The following is a 20,190-nucleotide window of genomic DNA, read 5'->3' as shown; positions in this document are numbered from 1 at the left end:
GATTAAATTTAATTAAAAAATGAATCAGGGGAGAGAATAAGTATTTTTGATGATTACACAAGTTTATTTGTTAGTTACACATGTGTAATAAGTCGATTCGGTGTGTAAAAAAATACTGTAATTTTTTGTACATTACTTACACTTACGTATTACACATGTGTAAAAAAATTTCGAAAAAAAATTTGTTACGTTGAGTTCTTTCGAGTTCTTAAAACTCAAAGCGGTTCTCAAAAAAAATCAATTATATATATATATAAGAGTTCAAATAAAAAACAATTGTTTCATGAGAAGTGTGAAAAGACTTTAAAATAAACTACACCACATAAATATGACACTATTCCATGTAAATAGGAAACTATACAACTTTTAGAAACTACCAATCTTAACCACTAGATCCTAAATCCAAGGGTCTACATCTATTCTTATGATTCTCACAAAACTATTGTTTTTTACGTTAACCCTACCATATATATATATGAAAAGTTATATTAGTGTGAGAAGTGTGAGAAATGAATCATGACCCTTGATATTTGCTTAATCAATGGTATATATTAAAAAGACAAAATGGTAAAAAACGTCATTTATGTTTGCATGTTTTTCAATGGTAGTCCTTTAGCAAACTTAATGTTAGAGAACATACTTGATGTTTCAAATCCCTATTAGGTTACGTCCTTTGACACTAACAAAGTTAAAATTTTCCATTAAATTTGATCATGTGCAAGACACATGAGGGTAATATTGTAAATTTACAATAAATTTAATAATTTATAAAAGTATGTTTTTTTAACAATCTTACTTTAATAATTTTATGTATTAGGCATTGTTTTAAAATTATTAATTTTTATTGAAAAATTATATGAAAAAAGTTGAACGAAGATTAATGAAGGGTGATAGGCAGGATATCAGAATCTTAAATTAATTAAATTAAGATGTTGAGAATAAATAAGATTGTAACACAATAAGGACGGTGAAGGGAGTTAATTACTAAATAGTTAAATATCATAAAACAAACTATAGGGTAAATATCTTATCTTGTATCTATATATATGCACTGTTTCAAATCATTTCATTTACATCCTCAATCTGCACCTCTCTCTCGCGCTCTCTCTCTCTCACGCCTAACAAAATTGAATTGAATTCAAAAAAATGTTATCTTTAAGCAACTCATTAAAAATGTTGTTTATCTCCGTGGGAGTTGTATCAATAGCCTTAAGGGCAAAATCATCAATATTTCCGGTTGTGAAAGAGAAGCCGCTCGTGACATCCAGATTCGCTTATAATCCGGAACCGGATGAGAAAAACATTCCGGAAGGTAAATTTTATTTTATAACTACACCGCCCTCATTTTATTTTATATGATAGCAGCCGTCCATAAAACACTTAAATGATCGTTTTTAAAGAATAAAACAAAGTCAAATATTTGAAACTTTTATGACCATAAATTGTGAAATTTTATTTGGACGGTTGTTTAGAATGGAGTGGGATTCAATATCATGTTATATATTTATATGTATAGTTTGTCCTTTAATGAAACATATTATAAAATTTTCATTAAATTTTTGGATGAATATGAATTTGTAATCGTTAGATTCAAATATATATATATACGACCTGATAATATTCAACAGGTCCGGTAACGATGAGAGTGCTGAAGCCGAAGAAGCACGAGACAATGGATAGCACGTGGAAGATGATAACCAAGAGCGGTAGAAAATCGGACACGTTGGTGAACCTCTACCGTGATCCTCCATCCGAAGAGTCGACAAGGGCTGCGAGAAAATCAGAGACGTTCAAGGACCGTACGGTGTTTGGAAACCAGAATCAGCAACCGAAAACTAGGAAGCTAAAGATTGAGTTGACACCGAGTCATGAAGAGTTGAACCGACGCATTGAAGAGTTTATTAAAAAATTTAATAATAATATGAGGTTACAGAGACAAGAGTCTCCGAACTTTCATGGCGACCGCACGAGTCGCCTCCCAATAAAAAGGTGACGAAGAAATCGGGAACGTTTAATGACCGTAGGACATTCGAAAACAAGAACAACCGAATGCAATCGCCAGAGACCGAAGAGAAGCTGAGGAAGGAGTTGACTCCGAGTCATGAAGAGTTGAAACGTTTTTTAAAAAATTCAACGATGATTTGAGATTGCAAAGACAAGAGTCTCTAAATCAGTTGATAGAAAAGGATAGTTAGTGGGGCCCACTGTGGGACCGGTAATTAAAAGGTGATTTTTGATGTTAACGAAAATAGAAAGAAAAGGTTTGGGTAATTTTAATACAAACATATAAATAAGGATTTTTCTTTTTGCACCATTAGTTATCATAGTTTTATGAAGGTATAGTTATTATAAAAGTAATTATATACAGGAGTAACAGGATGAAATATTTAACTCTTTTTATTAGTTATAAAGTGGATGGCGATGTAATGATGTTATAATATAATGGATATTATTTGTGATTTGAAGTTACAATTTGTTTATGGTTTGTTTAGAGGTATGTGCCTTAGATAATATTATTTTAACTAGATGGGTTTATAAAGTTTATACGAGAGGAAGTGTGTGTATATATATATATATATATATATATATATATATATATATATATATATATATAGGGTAAGAATCCTAAGAGAACCCTTTGCAAATTGAGAACTTTGAGAATCATTTTGGACCACTAAAAACACTTTTAAAAAAATATTTAGAAAAATCATAAAACAAAAAATAATAAAAATTTAAAAAAGTAAAAAACAAAAATTCTTATATTTCATTCCGGTTTCAATAAAAAAATACAAAAGAATACAAAAAAATATAAAAAAAACGTCGTATTATACACATATGTATAATTTTATATAATCTTTAGTTACGTAATATACACATATATACAGTATCATTTATCTTAAATTATACACATGTGTAAAAAAAACATGTAAATATACATATATGTATATATTATACATATGTGTATATAATTTAGCTAAACCGAGTTTTTTTTATATGAAACCGGGATGATAAAATAAGAATTTTGGTTTTTATACTTTTTTGATTTTTGTGTTCTTTTTTATTTTATTATTTTTTTTATTTTTGGGTTTTTTGTGGTCCAAAATGGTTCTCATAGTTCTCAATTTTAAAAAGGTTCTCTCATGATCCTGATCCTATATATATATATATATATATATAGGGTAGGGTTAATGTAAAAAACAATATTTTTGTGAGAAGAATAAGAATAGATCTAGGCCCTTGGATCTATGATCTAGTGGTTGAGATTGGTAGTTTCTAAATAATTGTATTGTATCTTAAAAATTTGTTGGTTCTTACCATTCCTAAGAAACTCCTTATTCTTATTTGAACCCTTTTATATATATATATATATATGAGAGGGATAATTTGAGAACCTCTTGAATTGTTAGAACTTTGAGAACTCAATATGGACCACACATTTAATTAAATGAGTATGGAATATGTGGCTGAAAATAAATCTGATTAATAAACTTTATGTATATATATATAAAATTATACTATTTTTTAAAGTTTTTAAAATTTTCCTCTTTTATGTTGAATTCAAAGTTCAAATTTAAACCATAGTAACTCGTTTTATATATGTTTTGTTGTTAAATATGAGTTTTATACATTTTAAAGGTGAAAATTTAGACAATTTAGAGTTGAAAGTCTTGAATTAATGATATTTTGAAGTTTTGAAAATTTTAAATTGGAAACTTTGTACGAAATCAAGCAAAACCAAAACGAACCAAGCCGCTCGGTTTCAAAACCAAACCAAGTTTAAGCATAAAGATATCGCTCGTTTCTTTAAATTCAATCCGCTCAGTTCGGCTCGCTTTCAAACCAAACCAAGTATGAGCATGTTCGCATTCGGTTCGGTTCGTGAACAGCCCTAATTAGTAGACCCATTTCTAGTCTTTCTAAAATCCAACTTATAATCACACAGACTTAACAATGTTGTCAGCTAATTTGTAGGGATTACATACAACATTTTATAAAAAGGACATTAACAGCCTCTAATCATTTATAATTTAAAAGCAGTAAAGTGACTTTTTGATGATGCTATGCGAAGGTTAATTATAGTATCGCTAGTAGTGTACTGCTATAAAATATGTAATTGCTCCAATAAAAACAAGATTATATAAAGGACGAAAAAATAGTCTTACGAATCATATCAAGTTATCAACTACAATATATAAATAAATAGTATGGTTATCCAAATGTAACACCAACTTTCTCAATTCACCTTCCTCTAAATAGATGACTTCATTTCCAAATCTTGGGTATAATCAAATAGATTACTACAAACATAAAAATAAGTTTTTAACCTCAACAATCAGTTGAAATAGGGTTCAAAAGATCCTAAACTATAGGCATTGGTACTTAAGTCAAAAATTCAAGAAATTACCAAACCGAGCCAGTACCATATCGATCCCAAAACGCCAAAAATTTAGTACCGAATTGGTACCAACGATGCCAAATCGGTATCAATACCCGTTTGCTTATCCCTGCAAGATACGTTTACTCCAAAAAAGACAGGTGACCTGCAATTGTACCCTACCCTCAATATATACACATTAAAGACGAGTAAATTAGTTGCTTGTTGAACAAAAAAGAAACAAAATACATGGTAGAAATAAAAACAGACAACATAGCGAAGTTAATCCGCGTCTGAGATTTCATCTTCGTTTCATCCAAGATATAAACTAGAGCACGCTTTCTCGTTGCAAAAAACACAAGCAACACCTCTGGATGCTGAACATTTGATTATTAACAGAAGTCAAAAACATATCATATAGCAAAACTACATAATAAAAATTAATAGATAAGACATTTGTTGAAAGAACTACTTACCACAAACTGCTAGAGGTGCAGTCACAGAGTGAGGAATCCCTCTTACTTTAAAGCTATCCATTTGCAAGTACACAATAGATTCCTGATATAAACATAATATCAAGATTTAGAAAGGGAAAAAAAGATGATTATTAAGTTGGTATTTATTATGTGGGACACACAAAGCAAACCTTAAGTTCATGCAATTTCCAAAGGCTTGAAGCATCTAAACTAGGTATAGATGCAAATGGAAGATCATCGGCTTGCACAATTGTCATACAAGTTTTTTCCAAGTTTTCAGAGGACGGCCCGTATAATAGTAGAACAAGTTGACATTCCTGTTATTAGCAAAATGTTAATAAAGTATTCATATCCCACAAAATCACAATATGGCCCTTCTTCACTAGGTTTAAAGTACTGATGAGCAATCATGGATTTTGTCAACAAGATTGCTCCTTTTTCTATCACCCACCAGGGTATTTTAGACATTTGACTGAAAGTCATAAACTTTTATTTTTAGGATGATGTAAAGATGTAAGTTGGAGTGCAAGCAAAGTACCTTATATAGAGAAAGATCCACACAACGATAGCCATCAGTTACACATAACAACACAGCTTCTAGATCATTATTCATTAAACACCTTGTAACAACTATGCAATTTGCAAGATCTGATGAAGACTCATCGGGTAATATGAATGATATATAATCCACAAAATTCTGTTTTCTCTCGTGCTCAGTGTCCTAAAACAATTAAGAGGAGATATACTGATAATGACTGCTTTTGAGGGGGCATAATCGTCAATAAAGTAACAACTTACCTTCTAATATGATATGGAAGTTGGAACAGGAAACAATGAAGATTTTGTAATCGATTCCATCGGAGACAATGGCAATAAGTTTTGGCAATGTAGCTTTTTGGAAATCGTAGTAAAAGGCATCTGAAATGCCTCTTTAAAACTGAAACAACTATAGTCTTTAATAAGAAAACATAAAATAGGGCAATATAAGAACACATAAAATACTTAGTTGGACTCCAAAAGTCAAAGTCATAGAAAGCATACCAAGATTCCATTTGTTGAAATTCGTTTGCAAACGTTCTTTGCAAGTAATCAAAATCTGTGAAACCGCCAAACTGAACCAATTCTTGTACTCTATCCACCGTCTCCCTTCAAGGGCAAAATGGTATATTCAGATGCATTGTTATTAAATACATACAAAAAAAGATAGAACAATATAAGCATGTTCTTAAGCAAAATCACATGTGGGTGAACTTTGACCAAAAATATCTGTAATTGAGTTTGTGGAATAAGTTACTTACAAGTCAACTTCAATACTATGGTCAACTTCAGTTGATTCAAGCAACCGCTTTACTGGATATTGGTCATATAAATACTTCAAAAATAAAATTACCAGCTCACTGCCAAAACAGCGTAAAATGCAGATATATTAAAATCTCTAAGATCATTACAAGTAACAGACTTTAACCGTCCAACTTTCTTTTGCCCTTTTGAATTTATAGATAATAAATATACTAAATATGATTTTATAAACTGTACTATGTTTAACTTGCTTGAAGAAATCAATTTTTGAAAACTGAATAACTTTCAGCAACTGCCAGCCTTTTTGGCCCATTTGACTTTTTGCTATGTTTTTAATTTTAGGTAAATTGCAACTTCTAACAAAACAACAAACCTATTGAACGCCAGAAGCTGGTGCTGGTCACTTGGTTCCGACATTAACATTTTCACACATTTGTGAATCCAATTGAAGAAATTTGAAAACTGCAAAATAAACAAATATTAAACTGTTTTTACTTTATTATCATTACTCAAAGAAATGATGATCTTTTGAATTAGAACAATCACCTGTTGAACAGAAGAGGATAAAACCGTCAAAAAGCGTTGGACTTGAACGAGCAGCATTCCCGCCTTCTCGGTTGCATTATTGATTAAATTCTGGTTTAAACCGACACTTTGATACCTTGACCGCCACTTAGAACGTCCTCTCAGTTCCCCTAATCTAAATACAATCATCTCTGCAGCAGGCTGAACACCAATACATTATTCTTCAAAACCAGAGTTGACTATAAAGTATAAACAGGTCAACTAACGTGTCAAATTAGGTTACCTGTAGATGTTCAAGAACAATAACCTGAAGATCCTTCCCGGCCCCACAAACTGACTTTGATATCCGTTTAAGACCCTGGGTCACCAATAACTTTTCATCAGCAAAAGTTTTTTAAAGATTTTATTACGTACCCTGATCATGAATGAGACTGGATAAAGAATCAAATTTGTCATGAAATGTGTGCATTGCATCAGACCATTGTTTAGACATGACAGATAATTAAGCTCGGATGACTTATGTTAAATCTTCAATGTTTGAAGCCTGTTGAGCAACTTGATGAAGCTCGTTTCTCCTGCAACATTTAGGAATTACATCATCATCATCATCTTCGTACTCAGTATATCCCACCAATAGCAAGACTATGGTAGGGTCTGAGGAGGGTAAGATGTAGACAGCCTTACCTCTAACCCATAGGAATAGAGAGGCTGCTTCCGGTGAGACCCCAGGCTCGACATTTAGGAATTACATACATATAGATTTTCAAAGTCATCAGATAATTGGTGATTTTACTACTCACTAAAATTGTGTTCCTGAGTTTTATTTTTGCGAATATAGAAGAGAAATTTTAATGTTTTTCCAATCTTTGTGCAATTATGAATATACACTCGTTTAGATGACTAACAAAATTTAATGGCCTATACTAGTATATAAAACTATGTACACATCAATTATCAGGTAGCAACCCTTTGAACATTCAACTCACAGAAGCCGAGAACAAATACACGATAGAAGACTAATGCAAAGATTAAGAATCGATACAAAATGAACCAAGGAAAGTGAAATGTGTTAAGATTCGTTACATATATTTATGTACGTAATTATGATATAAAGCTCAAATAAGTTTAACTTTGACTTGTTAAAGTTCAACTAGAATGACCTCAGGTTGCTTACTAAAAGCTCCACTCATTTACAACCATGGAAATAAGTGTTTTTTTGGTTTATAAATTGCGAGGAAGCTTAGTTGTTGTATAAGATACTTTCTCAATAACAGTTGTCAGATATTATGACAACTAAAGCATTCTATAGAGGGTAAAAAAAAATAAAACTATTGGTAACCAACCTCTAGCCAAATATTGGACAAGACGGGTTTTATAGAACTGATTGACTGCTAGTCAGATATCTTAAGTTGTTAACTACCCTTTTAGCAATGACAAAATAAAAAAACCGTGTGCTCCAAGATTTATAGCATCTAACGACGACTCGATGAGAATAAGCATCTAGGTAAGTTTACACTAAAAAACTCCAGTAAAGAAAACAATACTATGTTCATATGGAGTCACAAAATAGAAAGTTCAGGAGCAGTCAAGTCTTAGCATAAATAAGAAAAATACCTTTTATAGAATATTGAAGTGTCAAGTGTTAAGCAATGGAACCCATGCAACTCATTTTCTGGAACTTGAAGCTCACCAGAACATAATACTGTCAAATGACAAAGATCTTTGGATAACTTCACCTGAATGCACAACCAATTAAGAAAGTAAAACCACTAATCATTGAAATTGAAGATAATCATTTAGACTTGCTGCTTCTACTAATTATAAATGAAACTTAAACAAAAGTTGTATTAAGTGATAAAGAATTTACCGTACAGATTGAAGCATTCAGCAAATTGCAGTTAACATGATTGTTTGCAAGTGGACAACAAACTGAGAAGTCATGTATATCCTGCAATCCAACCAATAAACAAAACATAACTCAAGATACAAACCCATAATAATCTTTAAATATCAAGTCTGCATTCTTTTCATCATTTCCTTTTTCCAATTTGTGAGGCACATTTGCTTGAAACGAGGACAAAAAAGAACAGGCTCACAAAATGAAGAAGATTGATAGGCTTGTAAAAGAACTGAGCGTGTTCATGTTCGTTTAACCTTAACCAAACAAACAATCAAACACGAAAAATCAACTGAACAGGGTGTTCTTGTTCGTTTGTTAAGAAAATGAACATGTTCATGTTCATGTTCATGTCCATTCGTGAACATTATGATCAAACAGTTCACGAACGTAACTGACCTTAGATGAAGAAACATAACTAAGCTAAGACCAGATAAAAGTAATGTGAAGAACAATATGTTGCGTCTAAAGAATTTTTGAAAGTAGACTATCTTGTAATGGGCAAAAAAAATTTTAAATGAATATATTAGCAAATATAAACAAATGAGCTGATACAAACATAAAATTACCAATATAAACGAACAAACGTAAATGCACGTAAACGAACAAACAAAAATGAATTTAAACGACCATAAACGAATCTTCACAAATGAGACATGTGTTCATGTTCGTTCATTTATCGAATACACAAACTTTCTGCGAAGCAATTCACGAACTGTTCGCTGAACGTTTGATTCGTTTACAAGCCTAAAGACAGGAATATTAAAGCTTACAATTTTCCCAATCGGAAATATGCCAAATATATTAAAGCTTATGATTCCATCTTTATCTGCACTACACAAAATATTAAACCGCTGATGTGAAGAATTTGATAACTCTAGCGACAAATTTTCGCTTTCATCCATAAAACCAGTTTCTCCAGGCACGAGCCCAGGTATCCGAGGAGCTCTTGGGGCGGGAGGAAAGGAACGAGAGGTTCGGTCTTCATATTTTCAAAGAAAGTTGTCATCCTGAACAACAACACATGTAGAACATTAATAACTTAATAACTAATGCTATTCAACTAGTGAAAATCATACTGAAAGTTCTTGGCCTCCATCATCCTCCTAGTTGAGACAAACAACAGCAACATTGTGAGATTTCATGCTTCTTAACAGCTTCCCATTCTGCTTACACAAAGTTTAAATCAACTTCTTTTTTTTATCATAAACGTTTATTATAAATACACAAAATAGGTCGCTCACTTCGACATCATGCAATGGTGTAACCGGTTTTGAGGTTTGAGGGTTAGAGGGGTGTAATAGGTTAATCAAACTCATTAAGTTAATAGGTTACATATTCTTAACTTTTCAAAACCAATTTATTTTGCACTCTCCATAAGTTAAAATCCATAAGGCTGAGTATAGTGGGGCGATTAAAGGGCGAAGAGGGGCGACAATTTATTTTGCATTCTTAACTATTTTTTTAGTTTGTTGTGGTATTAGGTTTATATAGTGAAGTAAGGGTGTTAAAAGCGGGTCAGGCTTTTTGATTGGATTGTTCAATGCGAAAATGATTCATATATTTAATTTATATAAAAGATATCAATATATAATGAGGTTCAGTTCAGTGTTTGAATCTGAAACCAAATGCAATTACATATATCTGTTTACACTAACATTAAATACATATTGATCCAGCTTAGTAACCGGAACTTATACTTTTCATTAATTGGGACTTGAGAAATAAGTAAATAACCTAACATCATGGTACCGTATAATAATCCAACCTATCTGCTGTCCTTTACTAATTTTTTTCAATATTAATACTTTTATGCATATAAGCTACATTATACCACTAGCGTATAGAATTATACAGAAAGAAAAACCCTTAAGAGATATATGACACTTCTTTACATACATACAGGTATTGTCTATCAGCAGTCATTGAGGACAAAACTAAGAAGACAACTGTAACCTTCTCGATGTGATGTTATTACAACTCGCTTGAAATAGTTTGAAAATAAATTAATTTCTGACCTGTGAAGCTACTGGCTTGTCAAACTGAAGTTGAAATGGAACAATTCTTGAACCATCATTTGTTTCCATATCCACAGAGCCAACTCAACTGACAATAATGAAGTTATTATTATTATTATTTTGTGTGCACAAAACAGAGAATAAAAACTAAGAACCCTAGGAAGGAAAGCAAGCATAAAACAAATGAGAGTCATACCGATCGATTCAAACCAAAAGTAATTGCAGATTGGTATTAAAAACTGGTAACCCTAACACTGTCCACCTGATGTGAATGATTTTGATTTTCTGTTTGCGCGCTGCTGCAAGTGTGTTTGGGATTAGTTATTTAACCGGAAAATTGATAAAAGAACTTATTAACCTAACTTGTGAAATTTTCAAAAAAAGTTTTTTAAAAAATGTTTGGATAGGCTTATAATGAGGAAAATCCAAATAACTAAAAAGGACATTTTAAAAAAATTGGTGTAATAGGTTTTGGGGGTTAGGATGGTGTAATAGGTTAATCAAACTCATTAAGTTAATAAGTTATATATTCTTAACTTTTTCAAAACCATTTTATTTTGTCTTCTCCATAAGTTAAAATCCATAAGGGCTTATGGTTTACAATACACCTTATACACCTTATTAACTTTTCAAAACGTTTATAAGTTATAAGTTTATGAAAATTAAGAATTCCAACCACTACGTACCCAAAAAAGTAGCGGCACACCTTGCTTATGTTTCGATATAAATACTGCTTTTTATAAGAAAAATATAAATGCATTTCCTATTGTTTATTACCAACAATAGTTATAGTGAATAGCTAAGTACCCAAAATGCCCTCTTGCAACTAAAATTATTTTTATCGTAACCTATTTTTATAATTTAAGCCATACTATTTATTTAAGATTACACTATTACTGTCATATCTCAACTTTAACACCCATGTTTATCAAGGTTGAATCTTAAGTTATGCGAATTTGCATATTCAATAGCATTAGACTAAAGAAATAGATTCTTGATTTTTGTTCCATTAGGTGTCATTTTTCTTGATTATAAAATTTTACCAAATGTTAAAGTTATCAGTTGAATGTATAATGTTTGCATCGATATAAAACCAAGCCATCTAAGATCCACAAAGGGATAATCAACTCATTCTCTTAGAAAATACCCAGAGTAGAAAATAAATTTCATAAACAAAAAATAATGATCGTTAATTCCTTACAAATTGCTACATAATAGCAAACTATTCACTTGTATGTAGCCATTACATAAAAAATATTTACAGGAATTCATTTAGAGAATCTGAAGGATTCAAAATACATAAACTCTTTACAAGTAAATTATCCATGTATTTTATAAGCCAAAAATGGCATTTAAAGTTATGTTTGGTGTGAGGTTGTGTTGTATCTCAAACGGGCCCTTTGCAACCTTGAAATAGAATTATCATCACCCGATTTCCTTAGGGCTTTATCTCCCTTATTTTGACATTCATGTTTCGCATTTTATGATTGAAAAAGGAATGTGCATGCCAAAACAGTTTATCTTCTAATCGAGGGAAGTTAACTATGTTCGTTTATTTAGTTAATAAAAGAGCGAACGTGAACTCTTTCTCCGTTTGTTCATTTATGTCTATGAACCTTCGTTTGTGGTTGTTCATAGAAAGTTCATTTATGCAAATTTGTCTTTAATATTTTAAATAACCACTATGCATGTGTTTAATTATGAAACATAACTTTCATATATGTCCGTGTGTGTTCACTTAAGTGAGTTCATTTATGTTTGTTAGTGTTCATTTATAGTTTTTTGGACTTTTAAACGGATGAACATGAAGACAAATATTGTTTGATTAGTTGTTTGTGCATGTGTTCATGTTCGTTTTATGTTAAACGAACGAATATAAACATGCCCTTGTTTGTGTATGTTCGGATTGTTTGTAGTATGAGGCTATGAGGGAGCATTAATATCCTAACCGAGGGAGCATGTGTGACAAATGAAGCAGTTGCAGCTGGCGCTACACGTATTCGGTGGAAACCAAACATCGGTTGGGTTTAAATTATAATATATATTAATTCAAATTAAATAAATTCAACAATTATCAAATACCAAGTACATAATCCATAATTAAGATAAGTAAAGACAAAAATAAAAATTCAAGTTCTTGTTTCTTCTCTCTATCATGCAATCCTAAGTTTTCTTCCAATCAAGCTTGAGAATCATATCATACAATGACCTGCATATGAGTAAAATACAATATTTTTGCGAATATATAATAATAAATAAAAGAGCAAACTGTGTCAAGTGAGATAAGCAATTTAACCAAATGAGCAAGTAAATATGTTGTCGGTAAGCTCGATGCTAGATGAACTGGACGATGGCTAACACGATGGGCGTATGATCATACCAGTCTAAGAATATGTTGGATCTCTCCAAAATGTATTCAAGTAAAGCATATAAGCATATAACACGTTAGGCATACATTGTTAAACACACATGACTAACAACTGCAAGTTGAGTTATATAGTAATAAAATATCTACGAACGCATATATCCCTAAACAATAAAAATGAGTTAAAAGAGGGAAGTGAGATACTCACATGATCAAATAAGCAAAGAGAGAATGAATACGACAAGAAAGCGATAATCACACTCTTTAGGAATTACCGACGATAATCCTGATTACAATAATTACGGAAATAAATATGAATTAAACAACGAACCTAAAACTAGACAGAGACTCGGTAATTGATGATCGAGTTTATTGATGTATATAAAATTATACATCTTTTAAGCATCAAATAATCTCTAAAAAATGCAACTTCTATCAAATAATATAGCACGGAAGGCTACTTATCTTAATAAAATGTAACTTCAGGTAAACCCAAGCCTCAAATGAAGAAACAAGCAAAAAGACTAAGTAAAATGGAAGAAAACACAATAAAAACAAGGAACACGCCCCCATGCTTCTGGAAACAAGAAAAGACAAAAATCTACAAGAGTTTAAGCGCATGTCAACAAAAGCACGGGGCGGTGGTCACCTCCAGATAAAGATAAAAAGAATTTAAGCACATGTCAACAAAAGCACGGGGCCGTGCCTCTTTGGCCACGGGGCCGTGGTCACCTCCAGATAAACACAAAAAGAATTTAAGCACATGTCAATAAAAGCACGGGGGCGTGCCTCTGAAAGCACACCCCCATGGTGAGTTGTCATGTACGATCTGACAACATGCAACTGGGACACGTGGACACGGGGCCGTGCTTCTAACCTCCAGACAACCTATAAATAGAGACTCTTGTGGCATTTGATAAGTGTGCTTGAAGTAGATCTCTAAACGGGTTTCTCTTATAAAAACACCCACATTACACTCATATTGAAGATCTTGTGAGGAGTTTGAAGGCTTGGAGGTTACCATCATAATCCATCATCATCATTAAGGAGGGAGATTCATCCACATTTGGTTAGATTGCTCTAGTTTAATCATGTGTTTATTATCATCATCTCTTTTAATGTTCATAACAATGCTCATTAAGAGCTAAACTCCATTTACCATCTGAAATCTATGAAGAAGCTTTGTTTTAGTTGATGGTTATATAAAACATGTGATTTAGTTAAGTAAAGTACATGGTTATCTTGCAATTATAAACATTTGTGTCCATGGATCGATACTTGGTTCTTACCAATACTAACCTACATATACGATAGGTACACTTTCCTATTTTGTTTGTGTTTAGTTTTAGTAGAAATCACTTTTATAAATTTAAAACACGATCTTGTGCTAAGCTTATAATCTCCCATCCTTTACATTTACCATCACACGCAGCACACGCAATCAAAGTTTTTGGCGCCGTTTCCGGGGACACGATACGTTTATAAGAACGATCCAAGTTTTAATTTAATCATTGTTTATAATTGTAGAAATTTCCTTTTTAACTATTATTTTATTTTATTATATTTATTATTTTTAAAGATAGCCTAACCTTTACTTTAGTTTAATTAACTTATACCTTCGTTTAGTTTTAGAATAGCTTAGCCTAACTCTTAGCCTAACTTTAACTAACCATTAAGTTGAATTAACCCCATGTATGTCCTCTACATTCGGACATGAGCTTGTTTCTCCAATTTCTGAACCGGAACGACTATTTCGTCGACGAACGCGTAAACGAACTGCAGAAACCTCCGAAACAATCAAAGACGAGTCAGTAGACGCCACGACATCAGGATAAAATCAAACCAAAGAAATGATGGAAGCACAGAACAATGAACCGAACATGAGCCAGTATGCCAAGCCAACTCTCGAGGCTACGGCACTTGAGTGGCTCCACCCGATATCACCGAACATTTCGAAATCAAATCAAGCACCATTCATATGGTGGAAAATTCAGTTCAATTTCATGGTCTCCTTGACGAAGACCCTCTTTCTCATATATCTCGATTCTTACGAATATGCGGAACCTTTAAAATCTAAAACTGTTTAGAAGATCAGATCAAACTCAAACTCTTTCCTTTCTCTCTAAGGGGACAAGCCCTGGAATGGATAGAATCTCTTTCCTCTGGTTCCATCACCACTTGGGACCAGATGGTTGAACCGTTTCTCCTCAAATACTTTCTGCCTGATAAAACTGCCAAATACCGAGCCAGCATTACCGGATTCCGGACCGATGATGATGAGTCGTTACACGTAGCATGGGAGAGATATAAAAGTCTTCTGAGAAAATGCCCACATCATGGACTGAGCGTATGGTTACAAGTACAAACTTTCTTTGACGCACAATCCAGTCAAAACAAACAGGCCATCGACCAAATCGCCGGTGGAGACCTGGGATCCAAATCACCTAATGAAGCATTTGAAGTCCTGGATGAAGGCAGCAAAGAAACGTTTCGCTTACAACCAACCAAGATCTACACCAACCCATAAAGGAATACACCACGTCGATTCCAACACTCTTGTCATCGCAAAACTTGAAGCCCTTTCTAAGAAATTCGAACAACTTCAAGCCGAATTATTAAAAACCAAGATCACCTGTGACACCTGTGGAGGAACTCATAAGACAAGTGACTTCAAACAAGTCATTATGGCCATGGAAGAAGTTGACTTCATCGACCGTCAAAACAACGCTTTTAGCAATAACTACAATCCAGGATGGAGAAACCACTCGAATTTCAGCTGGAAAGACGGAGGTAACACTCAAACCCTACCCGGATTCGAAAAGAGACCGATGAATCAATCCTTCCAGCTTAAACCACAATTCCAAACCAAAGTACCAGTAGCCATCAAAAGCCGAGCTACTCGAAAATTGAAGAAATGTTGATGCACATCATGACAAAAACAATTGAAGCAGAAAGGAAGGCCGACTCAAGAGCCGTTGATATCAACGGAGTATTGTTAAAGCATGAAGCTGACCTAAAGAGTCAACAAGCATCATTGCAGAATCTAGAAAATCAGATAAGATAGATTGCCCGACAATTGTCTGAAAGACCACCTCGCGCTCTTCCAAGCAACACTATAACAAAGCCAAATGCAGCAGCCAACGCTGTTACATTAAGAAGTGGCACAACCACTGTTGCCAGCTTCAGAACCAGTTATGGAGAAGGAATCCCCTGAAAAAACGCAGGAAAGACTGATCCCAATAGGTCAGTCCGAACTTATGTTACACCTATTCCATACCCTGGACGGCTGAAACAGGAGAGATTGTAAGCTCAGTATCGGAAGTTTTTAGAACTCTTCAAACAACTCCACATCAACATCCCTTTCATCGAATCCATTGCTCAAATGCCAAACTATGCAAGGTTTCTCAAAGAAGTGCTGACCAACAAAAGAAAGCTGGAGGAGCTCTCGCATGTCACCTTGAGTAAAGAATGTTCAGTTGTCCTCCAAAGCAAGCTGCCGCCAAAAATGACTGATCCAGGGAGCTTTACTATCCCTTGTCTCATAGGAAATTTGTCTGTTAGTAATGCCTTGGCTGACCTAGGAGCTAGTATTAACTTAATGCCTTATGCGGTTTTTGCAAAACCAGGGATATGAGAACCAAAGCCCACCCGCATGAGCATTTAGTTAGCAGACCGATCCGTCAAATATCCTCGGGGCATTATTGAAAACATGCTTGTCAAAATTGACAAGTTTGTTTTCCCAGTAGATTTTGTGATTCTAGACATGGAGGAAGACAAAAGTGTACCTCTGATTTTAGGAAGACCCTTCTTAGCCACTGCAAAGGTTATTATTGATGTTTGCACTAGAAAACTCACTCTCAGGGTCAATGACGAGGCAATCACTTTTGACATAGGAAAATCTATTCAATATCTGTAACATCACGATGACACATTATATTGTGTCGATATCGTCGATTCTATCGTGAGTTGCTATGTGCGAGATTCCTCCATCACTATCCCACTCTAAACACAAGTCCTAACCGAAACCATCACCATACCCATTTTAGAATATGAAAATCTCAATACTAACAACAACAATCAATAAACATCAGAAGTAGTATGTGAGATCACCGAATGCATTGAAAAATCAAAACCGTCAATCGAAGAACCACCAGCCTTAGAATTAAAAAAAACTCCCAAATCATTTCGAATACGCCTTTCTAGAAAAAGAGTCTCAACTCCCAGTAATTATTTCGTCTCACCTTTTGAAAGAAGAGAAAGACGAGCTTCTTAAGGTTCTCAAAAACCATAAGAAAGCCATCGTATGGAAGATCATCGATATCAAGGGCATTAGTCCTTCCTTTTGTACTCACAAACTTCTCATGGAGGAAGAATACAAACCCGTGGTCCAACATCAAAGATGTCTCAATCCCAACATGCAAGAAGTGGTGAAGAAGGAAGTAATCAAACTCCTTGATGCCGGATTAATCTACCCAATCTCATATTCACCTTGGGTTAGTCCAGTTCAAGTAGTACCCAAGAAGGGAGGAATGACAATTGTAATGAACGAGAATGACGAGCTAATTCCAATGAGGACCATCACAGGCTGGCGAGTTTGCATTGATTACTGGAAGCTTAATAACGCCACAAGAAAAGATCATTTTCCACTCCCTTTTATCGATCAAATGCTCGAACGTTTATCTGGAAAAATGTTCCACTGTTTTCTTGATGGATTCTCCGGATACTTTCAAATTCCCATTGCTCCTGAAGATCAGGAGAAAACTACATTTACATGCCCGTATGGAACCTTCGTCTACCGAAGAATTCCATTTGGACTATGTAATGCTCCAGCCACCTTCCAACGTTGCATGGTGGCCATCTTTCATGAAATGATCGAACACTCTATGGAAGTTTTCATGGACGACTTCTCAGTCTTTGGAGACTCCTTCGATCATTGTTTAAAAAACCTAGACAAAATGTTTACTAGGTGTGAAGAAGTGAAGTTAGTACTTAACTGGGAAAAATGCCACTTTATGGTTAAATAGGGCATTGTTCTCGGTCACAAGATATCTCAAAAGGGATTGGAAGCTGATAGGTCAAAGATAGAAACCATTTCGAAACTTCCGCCACCAACTTCAGTTAGAGACATTAGAAGTTTTCTAGGTCACGCAGGATTCTACCGCCGCTTCATAAAAGACTTTTCCAAAATTGCTAGACCTATGACCAAACTTCTGTAGAAAGACACACCATTCGTCTTCTCTGAAGAATGTGTTGAATCATTCAACATATTAAATGACAAACTTGTCAACACACCAATCATGACTACACCCGATTGGACCCTTCCATTCGAAATCATGTGCGATGCAAGTGACTTTGCAGTTGGAGCCGTACTCGGACAACGCAAAGAGAAACATTTTCACCCAATTTACTATGCTAGTAAAACTCTTAATGATGCACAGGAAAATTACACCACAACGGAAAAAGAGTTATTAGCAGTAGCTTTGAAAAATTTAGATCCTACCTAGTTCTTTCCGAAAAAATTGTTTACGCCGACCATGCCGCCATACGCTACCTCTTCAACAAACATGATGTCAAACCCAGACTTATCCGATGGATTCTACTACTCCAAGAATTCGACATAGAGGTCAAGGACAAGAAAGGAGCAGAGAATGTAGCCGCATACCATCTTTCACGTTTAGAATGCCCAGCTTCAAAAGAACATCGCAAGGAAACTATTGATGATAATTTTCCTCGCGAAGTTCTCATACATATCCAAGAATTAATGAAAGAGGAAGATGAAAGTCCTTGGTTTGCCGATTTCGCAAACTATTTAGCTTGTAAAATCTTAAGAAAAGGTCTAACTCATCAGCAGCGGAAGAAAATTCTTTTCGAACTTTAAGTTCTATTTCTGGGAAGATCCATAATGTTTTTTATTTAAATTAAGTCCACGTCATAATAACTATAATTTATACATTATAATGTAACTAAAATTTCGTAACTAATACAATTATAATAATATTTACAACTTAAATCTAATCTACCTATAGTATAAATTAAATATTTTCTTAAAATAAAATGAAAACTTTCATTACTATTCATTCAAAATTATATATAAAAATTATTAAAATCAAAATATTTTAAAACAACTTCTAAATGCAATCTAATTAACAAAAATATTTAATCTTACTAATATCCACCTGACATCATTCTAAGGTATCCACCTAGATGTTATGTCACATATTTCCTACCTTAGGTATGCCAACTCATTATTTTCATATTATATATACCTTAACATTAAAAACCATAATAAACATATTTAGTTCTCTCTCTCTCTCCCGTGTTTTACATCCACACTCTGACGACGGGCTCTCATTTCCACCGGTTTAATATTTCTTCTACTTTAAGGTTCGATAATCATGTATTATTGAATATTATTCCGATTATCTTTCATTTTAGTTTAATGACCATTGTTTAATCTGATTATCGTTTATTCTATTTAGGTTTTAAATCAAAATCCTAGGTTAAATGAACATGTTGAAGTTTATGAAATTGTTTCATCTTTCCAACAATGAATGGTTGATTTAGGTGTTGTTTACAATTATTTTCTTAAATATGGTTGATTTAAGTGGTCATTAGAATTATTGTCTTACATATTCCGGTTAAATCCATTGTTAGTTCTTGCTAAACCAAAATATGTTTTTATTTTTTACTTTAGTATATATAAATTATAAAATTATTATGTAACATCAATTTAATTTTATTCATTTCAGCTTCTGCGGTCCAAGATTGTAAATTAGAAAATTGTCTCAAATGAGTGTGGATGGTATATTTAATTTGGATGATATTTTTTTTTAAATTTTCAGATGGTGGAGCAAAATGAGTTTTTTTTGTTAAAATATTTAAAAAAGTTGATGGTGGTTTAATATGAAAGTACATGTTTAGGTCTTTTGTTGATGTTTTTTGATGGTTTGGTGTACATTAACTTATTGTAACTTTAAACTTTTAATATCTAGAAATTGTAAATGGTTAACATTTTGATCCGAAAGTTGAAGAAGTTTTTGTTGCTTGAATTTGTTTAAATTTCTTATGTTTGTTGACATGTTTTTCCACCCGTGTGTAACACAGGCCTATACCCTAGTATATATAGTATGGTTATCCAAATTTAACACCAATTTTCTCAATTCACCTTCCTCCAAATAGATGACTTCATTTCCAAATCTTGGGTATAATAAAATTGACGAAATTCATAAATTGTT

The 20,190-nt window shown here is 33.3% G+C and overlaps 1 protein-coding gene and 1 pseudogene across 1 annotated transcript; one reads left to right on the top strand and one right to left on the bottom strand.

Moving 5' to 3' along the window:
- The first annotated feature begins 1,173 nt into the window (after positions 1-1,173).
- Positions 1,174-1,993, top strand: LOC143582617 (uncharacterized). Its single transcript, XM_077065134.1, has 2 exons — positions 1,174-1,312; positions 1,629-1,993. The coding sequence occupies exons 1-2, from the start codon at positions 1,174-1,176 to the stop codon at positions 1,991-1,993; spliced, it is 504 nt and encodes a 167-aa protein (XP_076921249.1).
- Positions 1,994-4,657: 2,664 nt separating this feature from the next.
- LOC143582616 (anaphase-promoting complex subunit 4-like) lies at positions 4,658-10,659 on the bottom strand (annotated as a pseudogene).
- Positions 10,660-20,190: the final 9,531 nt, after the last annotated feature.

This window comes from Bidens hawaiensis, unplaced genomic scaffold, assembly GCF_021521415.1.
Source record: "Bidens hawaiensis isolate Kalapana, Puna unplaced genomic scaffold, B.hawaiensis_p1.1 tig00031806_1, whole genome shotgun sequence".
NCBI lineage: Eukaryota > Viridiplantae > Streptophyta > Magnoliopsida > Asterales > Asteraceae > Bidens > Bidens hawaiensis.
Note: the sequence above shows the minus strand (reverse complement) of the source record. Positions and strands in the feature narration are given on the sequence as shown.